Here is a 16,660-nt window from a genome sequence, read left to right as displayed (position 1 = left end):
GTGGCCACTCTGTCTGCACTGATGCTTTTACACCATAGAATTTCATAACTCATAATAATATCTTAAAGTTGAAGGACTAACAATAAGACTATTTTAAATGTTCTTATGGATGTTAGTGTATTTAACTTAGAGTCCTTGGAGAAGGCCTGAGATCCTGTCGTAAGGAAACATTTGGGCCACAGTCAAGCTATGATAGTTAATAAAACTGTTTATAGTTTATATGCAATTGGAAAGTCACATTTTGTGAGTCTTTCTTTGCCTTGTTGTAACACAAAAACACTGAATACAGCCTAGATAGTATAAATATAAATGGAGAGTGTGCCTGGTCCAACCTACTAAAACTTACTTCCTTTCAGGTATTCCCATCTACTTTGGTACAGTTGCCGTCAATACATTGCTACTCGAGCACCGGCATCTCCGTGCATTAATGCTATCATGGAGATATTCACCTTCTTATGTAGAATTTAAGGTAAGGATAACAATGTGCATTCTCCCTTGGCTCATAACAGTTCATCAGGCACAGTACCAGTCACCCTGTAACTGATACTGGGAATACAGTCTCTGAGTTCTTACCTATCCTTAGAAACCAAGATCATAACGGAGAGGCGGTGGACTAGTGGCAGAAAGTTGGACTGTGGGCAGGAAATCCGACAGTGGTCTCTGGTTCGAATCCACGGAGTGACAACAACATACCTGGACGGACAACACCTGGATCTGTTCCACACTGTCTAAGTGCCCCTGAGCAAGGCACCTTACTCCCCTAACACCTGCTCCCTGGGTCGCCGTGCATGGCTGCCCACTGCTCTGTGTGTCCTCCTGTGTACACCAGATGGGTCATAGCAGAAAACAAATCCCCCCTTGTTTGTCGTGCATGTGTGTGGGACAATAAATGTATCTTATCTGATAGATGAGGAGCTTTTCTTGATTCATTTTGAGTCCAACCCCCTGAGAGCTACTGAACCATCCAGTAAGATTTCATAAACCAGTATTTATCTCATTTCACACATCACAAACAGCTGTAGTTGCTCTCAGCCTCCAAACAGTGCAGCAACAAACACAGCTGCCATTACACATCAGTGGCAGCTCCTGTTGAAACCGGAAGTGCCTCCACGAGCTGCCGCTGCCACGATGTGAGCTCGGTGTCTCTCGCAAACTGACGTTACCTAGCAACCGCCTGGGGGACACAAGCTACCATTGGAGTTTGTCCCTCGCTGCAGTTCACTGAGGACAGGAGCGATCTGAGCCGTGAGACACTTTGCTGTGCTGGATAAATGAACTTTTATTGATGACAGTAACCTCACAAAGTATCTTTACACTCAACAGGAGGCCGAGAAGGGAGAAGTAGCCATGGCTGATAAAACACAAGGAGTCACTCCACTTGAACTGGAGGCTGTCATTGGCTTCAATGGTAAGTTTCTAACCAACTTCCAAACGGTTTGTAGTTGATGTTAAGCTAATGCTAATGTGTGATCATGAAACAACACTACATAAATAAGGGAAGACTGGTCGTCCATGTTGACTCAGGAGCTTGACTCAGGATCTTGGGCTAAATAGGTATTTAACGAACAATGTCAGTTGGGACCTATGTACAGTCTATGGCTGTTGTTCCTCATTATAAAGTTATATTAGATGCTGCTCCCTCCATGGAGATCATCTCCAACAGTTCAGAGCCACACTCCTTTCATCTGATCTGCGACCTTCCAGTTTGCTGCTATCAGTCTTCTAGCTGTCATGCATCCCATTGTTAGAATTTGCTTGTTGTGTTTGGACCGGGTTTCTTTAACAGAATAATTTAAAAGGCACAACGATAATATCACCAGTGATGTCAGTTTCTGTATTAAAACATGTCAGATCTTATAGCATGCCACCCTTTCATTTCATCAGGACACGTGTCTTCTGGCTTGAACGTTCACCCAGACAAAGAGCACCTCATCTATCCTCTGGGATCCACGGTCATTCTGAAGAGTCTCACCGATGGCAAGCAGGAGTTCCTCCATGGACACACAAACAATATATCCTGTATTTCAGTGTCCAAGAGTGGATTGTATATTGCCTCTGGACAGGCCAACTTCATGGGCTTTGAGGTAACATAATGTAAACCTTTCTATTATGGATTAGGATAACTCACTAAATTCCATTATCATCAATTAGTTGTTTAATTTATCCTATTTGATGTTTGGTACATAAGGAAAGAGTATTTTTTGTTTGCATTAACACAATGTGGGCTTGAATCCTTTCAAAGTAAAGGATGGAAAAACACATTTATCCATCGGAACATTTAGAATAATTATTTACATATTTTCCTAGGCTCCAATTATTATCTGGGACTATACACAGCGAACGATCCATGCCGAGCTGACCCTCCACAAGGCGAAGGTAGAGGCGCTGGCCTTCTCTCCGAACGACAAGTACCTGGTGTCCCTCGGGGGTCAGGATGATGGCCGGTAAACATCGTGGCCAGCTAACTAACTTGTAAATTGACTGAGCTGAACAAATTCTCAATGTTGTTGAGTGTGTGGTGTGTGTTTTCTGTGTGTTTTCAGCATATTCCTTTGGGATATTGAGACCAAGCGGTTCATGTGTGGAAGCCCAGCCTCAGCCAACAGTTCTGGTCACACCTTCACTCTGCAGTACTCGAATACCAACGACCATGTCTTTGTTTCAGCTGGGAAGTGAGTGAATGGTGCTCCATGTTAATGTGGCTTCAATGTTTTTATCTGCAACAATGTTAAATATTTTTTTTGGGGGGGGTTAGCGAAACACTGCGAGTCTGGGAGCTGAACCTCACCAACCGGAAGATCACAGCCACAGAGTGTCAGGCAGGAAAGCTCAGGAGGATGGTGAAGTGTGTAGAGGTACGAGGCCGTGAGAGTCTTTCATTCACATCATGTTGTTTATCCAGCTTATTAAACTACTTTAAACCACTTTGATGTTTATCTGAGTTTTGCTTAATGGCTTTTGTCGGTTTGACTGCTGATACAAGTGAAATAAAAAACATATAGTACACTAGATATGATAGCATTAATCAGGTTGACTTGTTTGTATATCACACAGATCTCAGAGGACGATGAGTTCATTTTCTGTGGCACTACCAGTGGAGACATAATGAAAATCAACCTGAATTCGAGGCACCTGAGTAGCTGTGGTCCAGTTAAATCAAAATACAGCCTGGTAAGTCGGCCTCATGCGACACACGAGTATAATTTTAACTGTTGATCACTTGCACTGTCATGTTTCCTGCTTTGTTTATCAATCTGATACCGTTTTCCTGTTTGAACGCTCCTTGGAAAATATATGCAATGGATGATGTTGTGAAGTTTATTTGATCAGCAGCTGTAATTTATCCGTTTGTGTGTATGCTCCTTTTATTCTTTAGTCTCTAGGTTAAAGGTCTTGTAGGTTTCGGTTATTCAGACCGCTCTTCAATATTCGATCAGATCTTTGTAGATAGATTGATCAATCAGCTTGCATCAAAGAACTAGAAATTTGAGAAGTAATACTTTGTGCCTTTTCTGTGCAGGGTGTCAGTGTCCTGAAAATACTGAAGTCTGGGGACCTACTTCTCGGATCTGGATCTGGTACCATCACTCTGTGTTCTAGTACTAACTTCAAAATTCTCAAGTGAGTCCAACAACTATATCATTGTATCATGTATATATGCATAGACGCACACACACACAATCCCACACACACATTGGTATTCTATCCAGAGAGGACATACCATGCTTTATCTGGACTTTTTCCCACATTAGGAAAGTTCAGGTGGAAAAGGGGGTGACCTCCATTTCTTTAAGCGGAGAAGACAACCATTTCTATGTTGGGACAGAGGCTGCTCTGATGTACCGCATCAGCTACGTGGACTTCGAAGCTGAACTCGTGTCCAGCAGCCACACCAGTGCTGTCAAGGACGTAGCCATTCCTTCGTAAGTAGGAGACAGAGAGTTCAGAGTGGAAGAGTCACAGTCATCAGTCAATGATCCCACCAGAGACTAAAATGGCTTCTGGCCTTGTTTCAGGTTTAATAATTGACTGTTAAATGTCATGCACTGTTTAAATTCAGTCTTGTTTATATTATGTTCAATGGTAATCATAAAAGCCTTTTACAAAATGTCCATACAAGCTCCAAACGTAGTAGTATCAAATAGCTTCCACTTCAGATGTGTTGAATTGTATAAGTTTGCATTGGCATTTGTTGTCTCATTCCGCATTTTCAATCTGTTCACATTAGTTGTCGAAAGGAATTCACTTTTTTTCTCAAGCTTGTTATGCAGATAAGTAGAATTTTGCAAACAGACAACAGCAGACTAGCGTGTATTTGATTGCGTCTAATTAAGAGTTAGATAGACCTGGTGCTATATTTCAGTAATGATCACAACAAGTTTTCAGCCAGTCAGCATATTGTTATGTAATTTTGTCCCCTGGCTGAATAATTCCCTCCCAGTCACAAATCCTTCCTCTTGTAGGTCAAACGATATGCACACAAGGGAAATATATATATATTGATGATTCCTAAATATATATTGATGATTCCTAAACCTCTAATGTGACAAGTTGTATTTCTTTCTTTGGCAAAACAACATGACCTTGTGTGTTTTTTTTTACTTTAAATTTCTCTTTGTGCATAACTTCAGTACCTCATTTCGTCACTAGAGGGTGACATATGAATGCCTCATCCATGGCACTCCATTTGAGCTTAGCCAAACTCTTTTAATTGTGGATATATTGTACATAAACGTGGGTTTGAATCTAACTTCATAATATGAATAGCTCTATGGAGTTCTGGTTGCCTCTAATCAATTAGTATTATTTTATAAAAGTTGGTTATAACCCAACTTCACTAAAATTATTTTTTTGTTTTTCTGCCAGTGGAACCTCTGAATTATTTGGAACCTGCTCTGAGCAGGACATCAAGCTGTGGCACATTGACAACCCCAAAGAGCTGCTGTGCATAGCTGTACCCAACAAGACCTGTAATGCCCTGGACTTCATGGCTAATGGACAAAGCATCATTAGTGGTGAGAATCAGGGAGAGATATCTGTGAACCACATACTGGAGCTTATTGCTCCAAGGCTCTGTTTCTGTTTCTTGAATTGAAATGTAGTTCAGCCTTGTTTATACCGGTCACTGGTAGGCATGAACCACTAACTCCTCTGCTAATATTATACTATTTTACATTGTAAAATCACCTTATCTTTTTGATGGCAGATCGATTTGAACTAGTCTCTATTTTCCAGCATGGGACGATGGTGCGATTCGTGTGTTTGGGACAGAAAGCGGTCGGCTCATGCTCATCATTGACAATGCACACAAAAAGGGGGTGACAGCCATCGCTGGCACCAGGTCCTGCAAGAGGATCGTCAGTGGAGGGGGAGATGGAAAGGTCAGTCGTCATTAATAGTGATATGCTTCGAACTAATAATTCAGTTTCAAGTCAAAATAAAAACAAAGCAACACATTCCAATTCTCCAAATACCATGATAATAAACAGATTTAAAAAATGTGTAAACCCTTCCTAGATGTGCAGTAAACAGCTGGTTACTCAGGACATTACTTTCTGGACCTTTTTAGTTTTAAATAAAGTTTTTCAAAGGTTTGCTTTGCTTCAATCTATTGTAATTCTACGGTACAGATGCAGGGCTATAGTGTGCTCACACACAAATATTTTAACATGTGTGTTCAATACATTGAGACTGCATCATGACAAATTTACAAAAGAAAGACAGCATATAGTTGTACTATGCCATTGCATTACAAATCACTGAAAGAAATACAAGGGAGTATTTAATATGAATAATATCTGATGTACAAAGCGTATCCTGAGAACTTTAATGGGTTCTAGATGCGTGTGTGGGAGCTGCAGAAACAAGGCCATCGACTGCTGGAGACCATGACAAAGCACAAAGGCTCTGTGACTTGTATCCAAATCAAGAGCGACGACAGTGAGTGTGTCTCTGTCAGCACGGATGGTTCCTGCATCATCTGGGACCTTGTGTGAGTAGAAGAACTCATACTGTATTTATCTTCATTCTCGTTAAATTAGTGAATACAGTACTCTCCTGGGTTTTCCAATTCATATTTATTTTATTTTAGTGATTCATTGGTCAAATGTTAATTCCACCCACAACCTCAATGTGGGTGAATCTTAAATTAGAGTTTTCTAACACTCAGCTGGGTCTTTTCAGCTGAGAGGACATGAGTTGAAAGATATTTAATTAGATATAAAATGTATGATAAGAATAATAAGCATCAGAGAGGCCATGGAGAGTCTGCATTCACTGTTTGTTGGCAGTGCTGACTTTTGTAATAATGGAATTTCTTATTGGTAGCAAAAAAGAATGTTTCACTACACTATTTACTACTATGACGATTACCTCATCGATATCATATGATCACAGGGATACCAAAAAAAAATGCACTTTTGAATATGTATCACATGACCTCATGAGATGAGGGATTATTTTCTGGCCAATAAAAGCTTTAGCCTGTTTGTTATGGGCTGTTTCTCTCTGAAATTGTAAAGCGCCCTGCAGTAATTGAAGTTAGTAAGAAAGTAAAGGCCTCAGTCAACTTAATCCATCCATGTGCTGTTGAGTTATATTGTACACACACACACACACAGGTGAAAACAGTAACCTACTTGTTTGGCGCACGCAGGGTAATTACATTATCCAGTTCTCGATTGCTAATGATATACATAACCACCAGAAAAATAAATGACAATAGAAATGGAGAGCACTGCCTCAAGGTCTGAGCTGCCATGAGAGAGAAAGGCTGAAGTTGTCCCTTAGTGTCTGGCTGGTACAATAGGAATAAAAAGAAAAAATCCCGGGCTTCAGAAAGCTTTAAATCCTTCAATCCATCGGCTTTTTCTTTGAGGAGAATAAAACATTTAAAACTCTGACAGCGGTTGAATTACGAGTGATTCTCCTCTTCGATGAATAAGTCTGTGGATTAAAGGGCAGCTGGGGCTTTTTTTTTTTTATTACTAACGAGCTGATGGAGAAAAGAATATTAGACAGACAAGAGCCTACAACAAGGACGGCGGCCACTTAAATTTTTTAACATTCTTTAAATGTTACTAGTCCTGTCTTTCTTTTGGCAAAGCTTGTTTCCAAGGTTTGGGTCTGTCTGGTTTTAGGGGGGGGGCTTCTTTCAGTGTGAGTTTTGAAATAACTGCTCACAGCAGTAGGTTGTCCCAAACAAAGATGCTTGTCTCCTCCGAATGGTGTAAATCTTCAGGCCGTACATAAACTTTAGAGACGTCAGCTGGTTCCACATTTAATTCCGTGGCAAATATGTTCAGTTCCTTTTGGTTTACTTTTCATCCATGCACGAAAAGGCCTGAAGGAGTTTTGCATATGCCGACATCATAGCAGGTTTAAATTGTTCTTGCAGAGAAGCAGTGATGCACAGTTTGACTTTGTCGAGTCCTTGCAGCTCCGCAGCAGCAAACAGGCTCCTTCAGTTTTACATGTGTATGAGGTTTCAGCTTCTCAGCATCTTAGCTTGTTCACTAGAAAAGCTGCCTGTGTAACATTGTCTCTGCAAACATTCATCAAATTTAATGGCGGAAAAAATACAATTTTGTAGTTTATTTAGTAATCAAATTGTCTCATTGGCGTAAGTGGACCAGAGGCTGGAGGTTTCCCACCCCTGGCCTAAATGAATCTGGACCGACACAATAATCTCTCTGTACGAACAGGACATTTTGTTGTGGTTTGTGTGTGTGTGCATGTTTTCTCTGCAAGTGTGTTTGCAATACACTAGTTACTTTTGAATCTGTAACTATACAGAATGACTTGTCTACCATAGCACACACATCCAAACTTGATTAACAGAAGATGCTGGACAGAAGTGATGAAAACCAGAAAGCGAGGCAACTGTCACACCATTGACATGGCTTGTCTTCAGTAAACTGAAGTGGGCACACCCCAAGCATAGGTTATTCTTCAAGATTATGAGTGCACCTGTGAAACACCCTCCTCTGGAATTTCTTTAATCTCATCCTCTGGCTCTTTTACTTCTCTTCCTGTAGGCGATTCATGAGTCTTCAGATGATGGCCACGAACACGATGTGTAAGGCAGTGTGCTACCACCCTGAGGAACACCAGATCATTACCAGTGGCACGGACAGAAAGGTGAGTGTCCAGACTCTTACTCAGTACCTAAAGTGCAGTAGAATACTGGATTGATTTAAGGCATCTTGGTGTACTGTAGAGCCCAACTAATAGTAATTCAATTAATCTAAAAAATCCTTCCATGTATTGGTCTTGGTTGGTTTTAGGCACTGGGATGTAAGAGCTGGTTAGGGAGAATTCTCTTCCCTCGCAGGAAAAAAAACGTAGTGATTGAAAATCCCTCTGTGTGCAAAGAGACTCAAACTCGACATTCATAATCTAGATATCTCATTATGCTGTTATTGTCGTTATAATCTCCACTCAGTGAAAAGCCTGTCTCTCTTGTAAGATCAGCAGACTTGCACGGGCACACACACTTGCGTGTCTGTAGATTAGCTCGAAAAGCTCCTAATTTGTTTCTGGGCTCAACATAATTAAGCCACCGTGTTGGCTGCTAGTCACTGTGGCAAAAACACTCAGCCCCTTCAAGTCTGTTATTCTGTGAGTCATTGTGATTAACTCAGCACCACTTATTTACATAAGGTCACAAGTTCGCCTTGGCAGAGTGAAATGCGTATTTCCTTGATTGTGCACTTCATCCGCACCCTTTAAACACCGCCACACACTCCAGGCCCATACGGTTGCCTCTCCCCCCCCCCCCCCCGCGCACACTGGGAGGCGAGGACAAGTTGTGCTGATTAACGCAGCGCTGTGGATGTGCTGAGCGAGCGGAGAGAGAGAGAGAGAGAGAGAGAGAGAGAGAGAAGGAGGGATTCATGGGAGAGGAGAGAGATTGAGAGGAGTGCTGTGGTGTTCGCGCCTTCCCGCGGATGTGCCTATGCAACCCAAGCGGCAGCCAGATCCACCATCTGCTCATCCCAGGACACAGGCGCTCTGTCTAGGAAAACAAATACCAATGCTCTCTTTCTCTCTCTCTTTCCCTCTCTCTGCTGCCTCTCTCTCCTTACTCCAATCGCATCCCTGCATGTTTCTAAACGAGTTTGAGAGCAAGTCAATCAACGGCTAAGAAAAGGATGAGGAGAAAGAGAAAGAGAAATTGTGAAGGATGATGATGCATGTTTACATCCACCTAGACGTTTATATTTCATTGCTGTTTGTCTCTCTGCAAATTTACGCAAAAACTACTGAACTGGCCTTCTTGATACACGGAAGGACCGAGGGGTGCAGATTTGAGAGGGGGCAGATAGGTGCAGCTTGATTGATAGGGGCCCTGTTGTGCATTGGAAAACGTACACACTCTACTGAATGATATTATAGTTTGATAGAGCACTAAGAGGAAAACAATGTGGTGCTGACTCTTCTCTAATGGTCAGGAATGATATAATTAGATTCAATAGATTTAATGTTTGATTTGCTAAGTGGTGATGTAGTTTTGATGCCTAGCGTAAAATAGCAGATATAATAGACAAGAATAGAATAGAAAGCCTTTATTGTCATTGTATTCTATAACGATGAGGGCATCCAAAGAGCACATACCTCCACCGAGGCTGATCGGCCATTTTATCAACATATTGCATATACCTGTGTCAGATACATGTGCACAGAAATGTTCCGCAAACATCAAACAAAGACAAATGTTTGTTACCATACAGTAATTAGATAAATTGTTTTATGTTTTACCTGTTCATTGAAACATAGGAAGGATTTTTTCTCCTTAAAGATCTCGGCATTATTTCTTAAGTTTTTGTGTAATCTTACAACAACCAATAGCCAATGAAGACATAGCCTCCTTGGTGGGTGTTAAAAAATACAATGACATTTAGAGTGCTACTTTGGTTGGTGCATTAAAGTGAAATAAAAGTAAAAATGAAAACATTCATATATTATATCACATAGTTGAAAAAACAATCTCCTATCGATATAAAAACAAATAAATACAAAGTGCCATAGCCAGCAGTTTACACAGTTCATAGTAGTTAACTGAGAACTTTGTGAGCCTCATTCTAACTCCGCATTTAATAGACTCATTAGCCTCAGGCCTTAATGATGTCGCTTCTCTTGCTGAGCAGACTGTACTCAAGTCTTTCCCGGTAAGAAGGTGAGCTGCACCAACAGTGGCCCTGACTTCTAAGACCTGCTCCCGCTCGCTGCATGTAATTAATTTACCTGGTGGCCCAGTGTCATGGCTGAGTGCCAGACTCCCAGGCCGAGGTGGAGGGAACACAGATGGGTCCAGACAACTCACACAAGCACGGGTCTCTAATAAGCTGCTGCACAGATGAGACGAGGGAGGTAAAGGTCGTGACGGCGGCCATGGAGGAAGAGAAGCAAGTTGAGATAGTGGAGGAATGAGGAGTTTCATTTTTAGCACACTCGTATTTATACAGAATCCTTTGTGTAAACAATATTTTCCCGTACACAGAGAGAAGCTATGTAGTGGTGTTTTCTGGAGGTACGTCTTTGTTTGCTGTTTGTTGAAAACACTGCTTAAGTGGTCCCATGATAGTAAACACAACACACTCCTCAGCGGAATGAATTTGCATGATCTGTGCAGCTGTGAACTGCATGTTCTGAACTGAGGCAAATAAGCAAGATTCATTCAAATTTAAAAAAGATCGCAGAACTTTCAATTTTTTGTTCACGATGAATCATTTTCCCCATTGCAAGTGACTGGTGTTTTTCTCTTAGTTATGTTTTGCAAAGTTATTTAGGGTAAATATTAATATCGTCAGTCTGAGAGAGGCAGAGTGAGGCAGAGGAACACTGTCGAATCTAACAGCCCCCACAGAAATGTTCCTGTGGCTTAAAAGGGCAGCTTATTGCTTTGAGAACCACTCTGCAGTTCTGAAACTATAAATAACATCCCTTTTTTTTTTCCCACTGAGCCTTTTGTTCCTCTTTCATTCCAAAATAACCAACAGTATTTGATATGTCAGTCTGAGATTACATTTCTCCTCCTCTAATGCATTATTGGCATGGACTTTCTAGAGGAATGAAATCCTGTCTCAAAAGCCATTCTCGTAAACGTTGAGCTCATTCTGAACAGCTCTCGAAGTTTTACTTTCGAGCATAACCAACATATATGAAGCTCCACATGCTTTCTCATAGTCATTTCATATAGTCAACAACTGTATACTGCTTATTAGCATCATGTGAGTCAGGCTATAGATTTGAATTAGATGTTTATATTGGTTTTATGATACTGTAAACACTTGATGTGGGTTTTGCTATCTGATAATCCTGTGAATCCATCTTGCCCCTTTATTTACCTTTTATTACATTAATGCTTTTAAGATCTAATCAGTTTGGTGGTTTACTGTAAATACAGGGAGGAACCCTTGTTTGTAGCCTGTACGTGATGATTCTGCTGCTGGTGCTATAAATAACTCCAGCTAACAAGTGATTTTTGGTGAGACGTGATACTTTGGCTGCTGTGAAGCCCCAGGGATGTTTGAATCTCATTGAAATCAGCAAACAAGTCTCACAAGTAGTGTCTGACAGGCTGATAGAATCTGACCACAGACCTGCTCATTTCCATACAGAGTGAGAATAATGAAGTTCGGTTTTAAGGTGTCATGTTGCATATTTCAGAATGTATATGATGATGTACTCAAACAAAACCATAACAAGGAGTTGTCACCTGCTTTATCGTTTGTGTAGTTTGATATTTGTCTGTTCAATAGCTATGCATCATCCATCAATAGCAACTGAATGAAGCCAAAATATCCCAGATTTGGCTGCAGCCATCTTGCGCTAAAGACGTAATTTAGAGCAAGTGCCTGTTCAGCAGCGATCAGGAAAAGAGCCGAGGTAGCGAGGTCCCACGTGAACCTGCGCCTTAACTAACAACGAGTCAGTCTCAGCTGTCAATCATGATGTTTCAACCTATTTTTATAGCATCAAATAACAAATTGGTAACCAAACCTAAACCAACACTTGAACATACATCAATGTGATAAGATCTGGCCTAAGGGACAGAAACCAGAAATAATGTATTTGACGTGTACTTTCACTTTTTAGTTTGGTCCATGTTCCAACCATTAACATGAAGGAGGCGGGTTTTAAGACCCATACTGCAGCCAGCCACTTGGAAGCGATCTACACTATTTGGTTTCCTCTTTGTTGTCTTATATTATTTCACTTTACTATACATAATCCGATTCTACGCTACAAAAACAGTGAAGAAATGAGGCACCACAATATCAGTGTACATCGTACTTAACATATACATGTAAACTGTTTCTCCCCTGACATCCATAAACAATAAAGATAATGAACCCATCAACATTTTATCATTTATATGTGCTTTGCGTTTGTCTCAGGTTGCCTACTGGGACGTGTACGAAGGTGCTACCATAAGGGAAGTGGAGGGCTCCCAGTCTGGGCCCATTAACGCCATGCACATCTCCCAGGACGGCAAACACTTTGTGACGGGTACGGCCCATTACACCTCTGCTGCTTGTTACATTGCTCACTTTATCATTTTACTGTATGTTTATATTTATCTATTTCCAATTCATATAATTTAACCAAGTCCCCAAGCTCCTGGATTATTGTTGAATCAGTATTGTCTTGTCTCGGTTTATTTTTACGAGGCTTTTTTGCACTTATACATTGAGTGTTTTTTCATCTCTTCAGAGCTTTTGTTTTCACGTCCTTGTCTAATATTACAACACAAGCTCTGCTAAAACGTACTCCTCCGTTTCTCTCCCTTCCACGCCAGGTGGAGAAGACAAGCTGGTGAAGGTGTGGGACTACATGGAAGGCACAGTGACACACGTGGGTGTGGCTCATGGTGTCACTATCACCAGCATCAAGATGTGCTCCAACAACCGCACCTTAGTCAGCACCAGTGCAGACGGAGCCGTTCTCCGCTGGAGGTTCCCTCATCCGTCTTCCCCCTAATGTGACACTCCATGAGGAAGCAGGAACTTTGAATCCAGTGCCACCACATTCCCACTGAAATGTATCACATTCTCCTGTAATCTTTCCTCTGGCTTGGCAAATACTGTCATGAGAAACTGGTCTTACTTTGTCTTACATTGTTGTTACACTCTCAGAGTAAGGAAATAAACATAGGTTCATTCAGCATCAGTTACAGCAGGTGTTTAAAGCTGGTTCCTTTCTCATGAGTAAAGGGACATCACACATAGAAGTGAAGAGATTGCACTTTTAGAGAAGTGCGGTCTCTTCTGTGATATTCCCCCCCAGGAGCTGAATAGGTGGGAATCCACCGAGCGACACTTTACATAAATATGAAGTTACACGTCAAGGCACGGGAATACATTATTAACATCAAAGAGCGTGCGTTATGTGTCTTTAGACTGTTGGAGAAAGGCAGGATTAATGACATTCTACACACTTTCACAGGGCTTTAATATACAGTACATTAAATGCATACTTTACTTTCGGATACGATTGCTCTGTCTGCAGCGGCGGAGGGAAGGAGGAGGCCCAGATTCGTGGCACTTAAACACATGGCTTCTGTCAGCTAATCTATCAGCGGGGATTCTCAAAGGATTCTGGTTAAAGAGGGAGGCAACGCACAACAGAGAGCCTCCCAGACTGTCTCTGATCTGAACCCATTCTCCTCATTATTCTTCACAGTGGCTTATCTGAATAATTAATAGCTCGCCCCTGCCTTCCCCAAAAAGTAAGATAACAAAGCTAGATCACAAACAAAGTCAGCAAAAACATCCCCGGATCAGTAAAATAGGGCATCTCTGTCTTTTACCCTCTTCCACCCTGCTTATGAACAGAGGAAAGCTACAGTGGAAGGAAAAAACACAGAAACACATAGACCCATAGTTTTACTCCGAATTTTATAATGGTGTATCTGTTTCCCAACAGCGCCGGAATAAGAGCATCAGAGGAATTATGAAAGTATTGGATTGTGCCCCGACTATCTATTTCAATAAATCAGCACATCTGGCTCACAAAATTCAATCTTTAGTGCTGGTGAGCTGTGAAATTAAGCCTCAGATGATTAGAATCTGAATATAGCACAAAAAGATGCTGGATCCCTGTTGAAAAGCAGCACTGCTCGTGACGTATCCGACCAAAAGGTTCTATAACAGCCATGTCTCTTACATTGTGGAGCTCGCAGTGTGTATTAGCAGCAGCATTAGTGGGCATGGAGACAGTAGCCAGGCTATTTATAGGATACATCTGTCTCTAAAGCCTGGTGGGTTATGGGCAAGGTATTTCAATAGCAGCATACACTTCTACAGACATAGTACAGCAGCATTATGGAGTCGACTGAAAACACAGGAGTCTGCATGTAGATACTTTGCTGACTAGTCCTATAAGTGGCCATGGAGGAGTATAGGAATAGTTGTTCATAGTGTATTTAATGATTCAACACTATTAATTTTACTGCAAGAAATGAAATACAGTACAGAGCTGAGAGATCTTTACTGTCACGCTAATAAAAGACAATTCCCAATGCCAGTAGAGGAGTCTGCCTTTCAGGTTCTCTCCCCTGGTGCGTCATGTTCCACGTCACGAATGCACCGAAAACTGAGGCGCCCCTTCACCTCGCTGATATGCAATTACTGCGTTTAGCTGGGTGTCATTTTTCCATCACTGCTGATCAGAGAGAGGCTCCTGCAGAGTTATTAGACCCGGGAATGAAAGACCATTGCAGCTCTTCCTATTGCAGTCAAAGGCCAGCTGTCAGCAGGTGTTAGTGGGTTTTTGGACCCGTGGAAAAGGGGATTTAGTTTAGTTTTAAGGTGAAGTGTTGGATATTTCAGGATGTAAGTTCGGAAGAGGAGAGTGAGGTGAGGGGTTTTCAGCTGCAAAATGCAACTCCACCAGTAGATGTCACTAAATTCTACACATTGAACCTTTAAAATCGAATGAATATTGCACTTATGGGGGTGGTAGATAAATATGAAGATCATAAAATCACAAGATAATATATAGAAATTAAATTTAAAGTCTTAATAACAAGTTGTTTTCTTTGGCATCCACTGGAGATATTTATCCAGGATGTGATAGTTTTGAAGGGGGCAGGCTACAGCTTCAGAGCTTGGCACCCGCTTAACAACTATTTCCTTGTTCCTTGTGCAATAAACAAGTCATATAAAAGTTAGCATCCAGGTGAGTGGCTGTTTAAAACAAGGTTTCCTGTTCCCTGCGTGCACCTTTAAACTAATTAAGTGATGCAGGTTAATTACATAGATGGGTAATGGGCGGGTAGTGAGAGAAACAGACCGGGTCCTTGTGGCTCCATCGACAGGAGGACAGGAGGGAGGGAGAGAGGAATGAGAGACAGCCAGGCGCTCGATCCATCGATGAGGAAGTGCGAGTGAACCTGCGGCGTGAGGAGGGAGGGAGGGGGGCAGCTGGTCTCTGTGGTTCCGGCAGGGAGCGTCACCGATCACCACCACCACACAGACCTGGACTAAACAAGCGGGATGTCGAGAGCATGAAGCCGGAGATCATGTGCCTTACTGGCGCCGCACCGGTGGCCGAACAGCGGTGAAGGTTTGCGGAGAGGAGTAGAGAGGAGGAGGAGGAGGAGAAGGGCAGACAGGCTCGCAGACAGGTGCGTCTCCTCAGCCGGTTTCGTTTCCTCTCGGTCCCAGAGCGAGACGGAGCCATGGATCCCCGCAAGGAGCACAAGGGCAGAAAACAGCCCATGAAACCCAAGTCCACGACGCGGAAAGAGAAGAAACACAAGACCGGGAGGTTCATCCGGAGGAAATCGCTGCGATCTTTCGGGAATTTCATGGGAAGGATCCTTAAAACTTTGGGTACTTTGGCGCACTTCGGCAACGCGGAACCAGCGGACGCGGAGGACGACGACGGCGGCTTCGGGCAGAGCTCCTCGGCGGGCTTCAAAGACGACTGCCCGCAGGTCTCCAGGGATTCTACCTCCGCCAAGAAGGGCTCCTCCGCGGCGGTGGTGGCGGCGGCGGCAGCCTGCTCCGCTCAGGGCTCGGTGAAGGAGAGGCTGTCGTCGTGCTACGGAGACAAGACCCCCGGGGTGCTGGGGCTGAAGAACCACGGCAACACCTGCTTCATGAACGCAGTGGTCCAGTGCCTGAGCAACACGGACCTGCTGGCCGAGTACCTGGGGCTGGAGCAGTACAGGTTGGACATGTGCCACGGGAAGGTGAACGGGGAGGCGCGGGGAGAGGAGCGGGCAGGGGAGCCTCCGAGCGCCCGGGGAGAGGTGACCGAGCAGCTGGCGTCACTGGTTCGAGCGCTGTGGACGCTGGAGTACACGCCGCAGCTGTCCGTGGAGTTCAAGGTGAGGACCGGGGTACCAGGGCTCACTACGCACCGGATAGATGTTGACCGGCCATGGGTTCAAGTCTGTCGATGTGTCTCGACAGTTTCTGCTATGACAAAGTTTATTTTTTCATTACAAAGTTTACAATTATCTTCTCTTAGGAGCCAATACTACATTAAAACATTTATTATTTCATATATCAATCATATGTGTTTTACAACAAATATTCAGCTATTTTGTTAAATGTAAGGCTCCATCTATACACCTGCAGCATGCAGAGGCCCCAGGCCCCCAAGGGCCCGAGTTAACTGTGTCAATGGGTTAACTGCACATTTGTCT

The 16,660-nt window shown here is 42.7% G+C and overlaps 2 protein-coding genes across 2 annotated transcripts in view; both read left to right on the top strand.

Moving 5' to 3' along the window:
• Nucleotides 1-1,347: 1,347 nt before the first annotated feature.
• cfap52 (cilia and flagella associated protein 52) lies at nucleotides 1,348-13,016 on the top strand. The gene is made up of 14 exons (XM_053418422.1): nucleotides 1,348-1,408; nucleotides 1,885-2,084; nucleotides 2,308-2,444; nucleotides 2,544-2,672; nucleotides 2,756-2,855; nucleotides 3,055-3,171; nucleotides 3,521-3,621; nucleotides 3,753-3,923; nucleotides 4,867-5,015; nucleotides 5,236-5,381; nucleotides 5,841-5,992; nucleotides 8,037-8,139; nucleotides 12,402-12,513; nucleotides 12,803-13,016. Exons 1-14 carry the CDS (start codon nucleotides 1,348-1,350, stop codon nucleotides 12,982-12,984), a joined length of 1,860 nt encoding a protein of 619 aa, XP_053274397.1. The 3' UTR covers nucleotides 12,985-13,016.
• A 2,381-nt stretch (nucleotides 13,017-15,397) lies between these two features.
• usp43a (ubiquitin specific peptidase 43a) overlaps nucleotides 15,398-16,660 on the top strand; it is a 96,394-nt gene continuing 95,131 nt past the window's right edge. The window contains exon 1 of the mRNA XM_053418837.1: nucleotides 15,398-16,339. Within this exon, the coding sequence (XP_053274812.1) occupies nucleotides 15,686-16,339 (654 nt within the window). The 5' untranslated portion in view covers nucleotides 15,398-15,685. The remainder of the gene's footprint in view (nucleotides 16,340-16,660) is intronic.

This window comes from Pleuronectes platessa, chromosome 3 (assembly GCF_947347685.1).
Source record: "Pleuronectes platessa chromosome 3, fPlePla1.1, whole genome shotgun sequence".
In the NCBI taxonomy this organism is placed as follows: Eukaryota; Metazoa; Chordata; class Actinopteri; order Pleuronectiformes; family Pleuronectidae; genus Pleuronectes; species Pleuronectes platessa.
The sequence above is the reverse complement of the archived record's forward strand: the minus strand, read 5'-3'. Positions and strand labels throughout refer to the sequence as shown.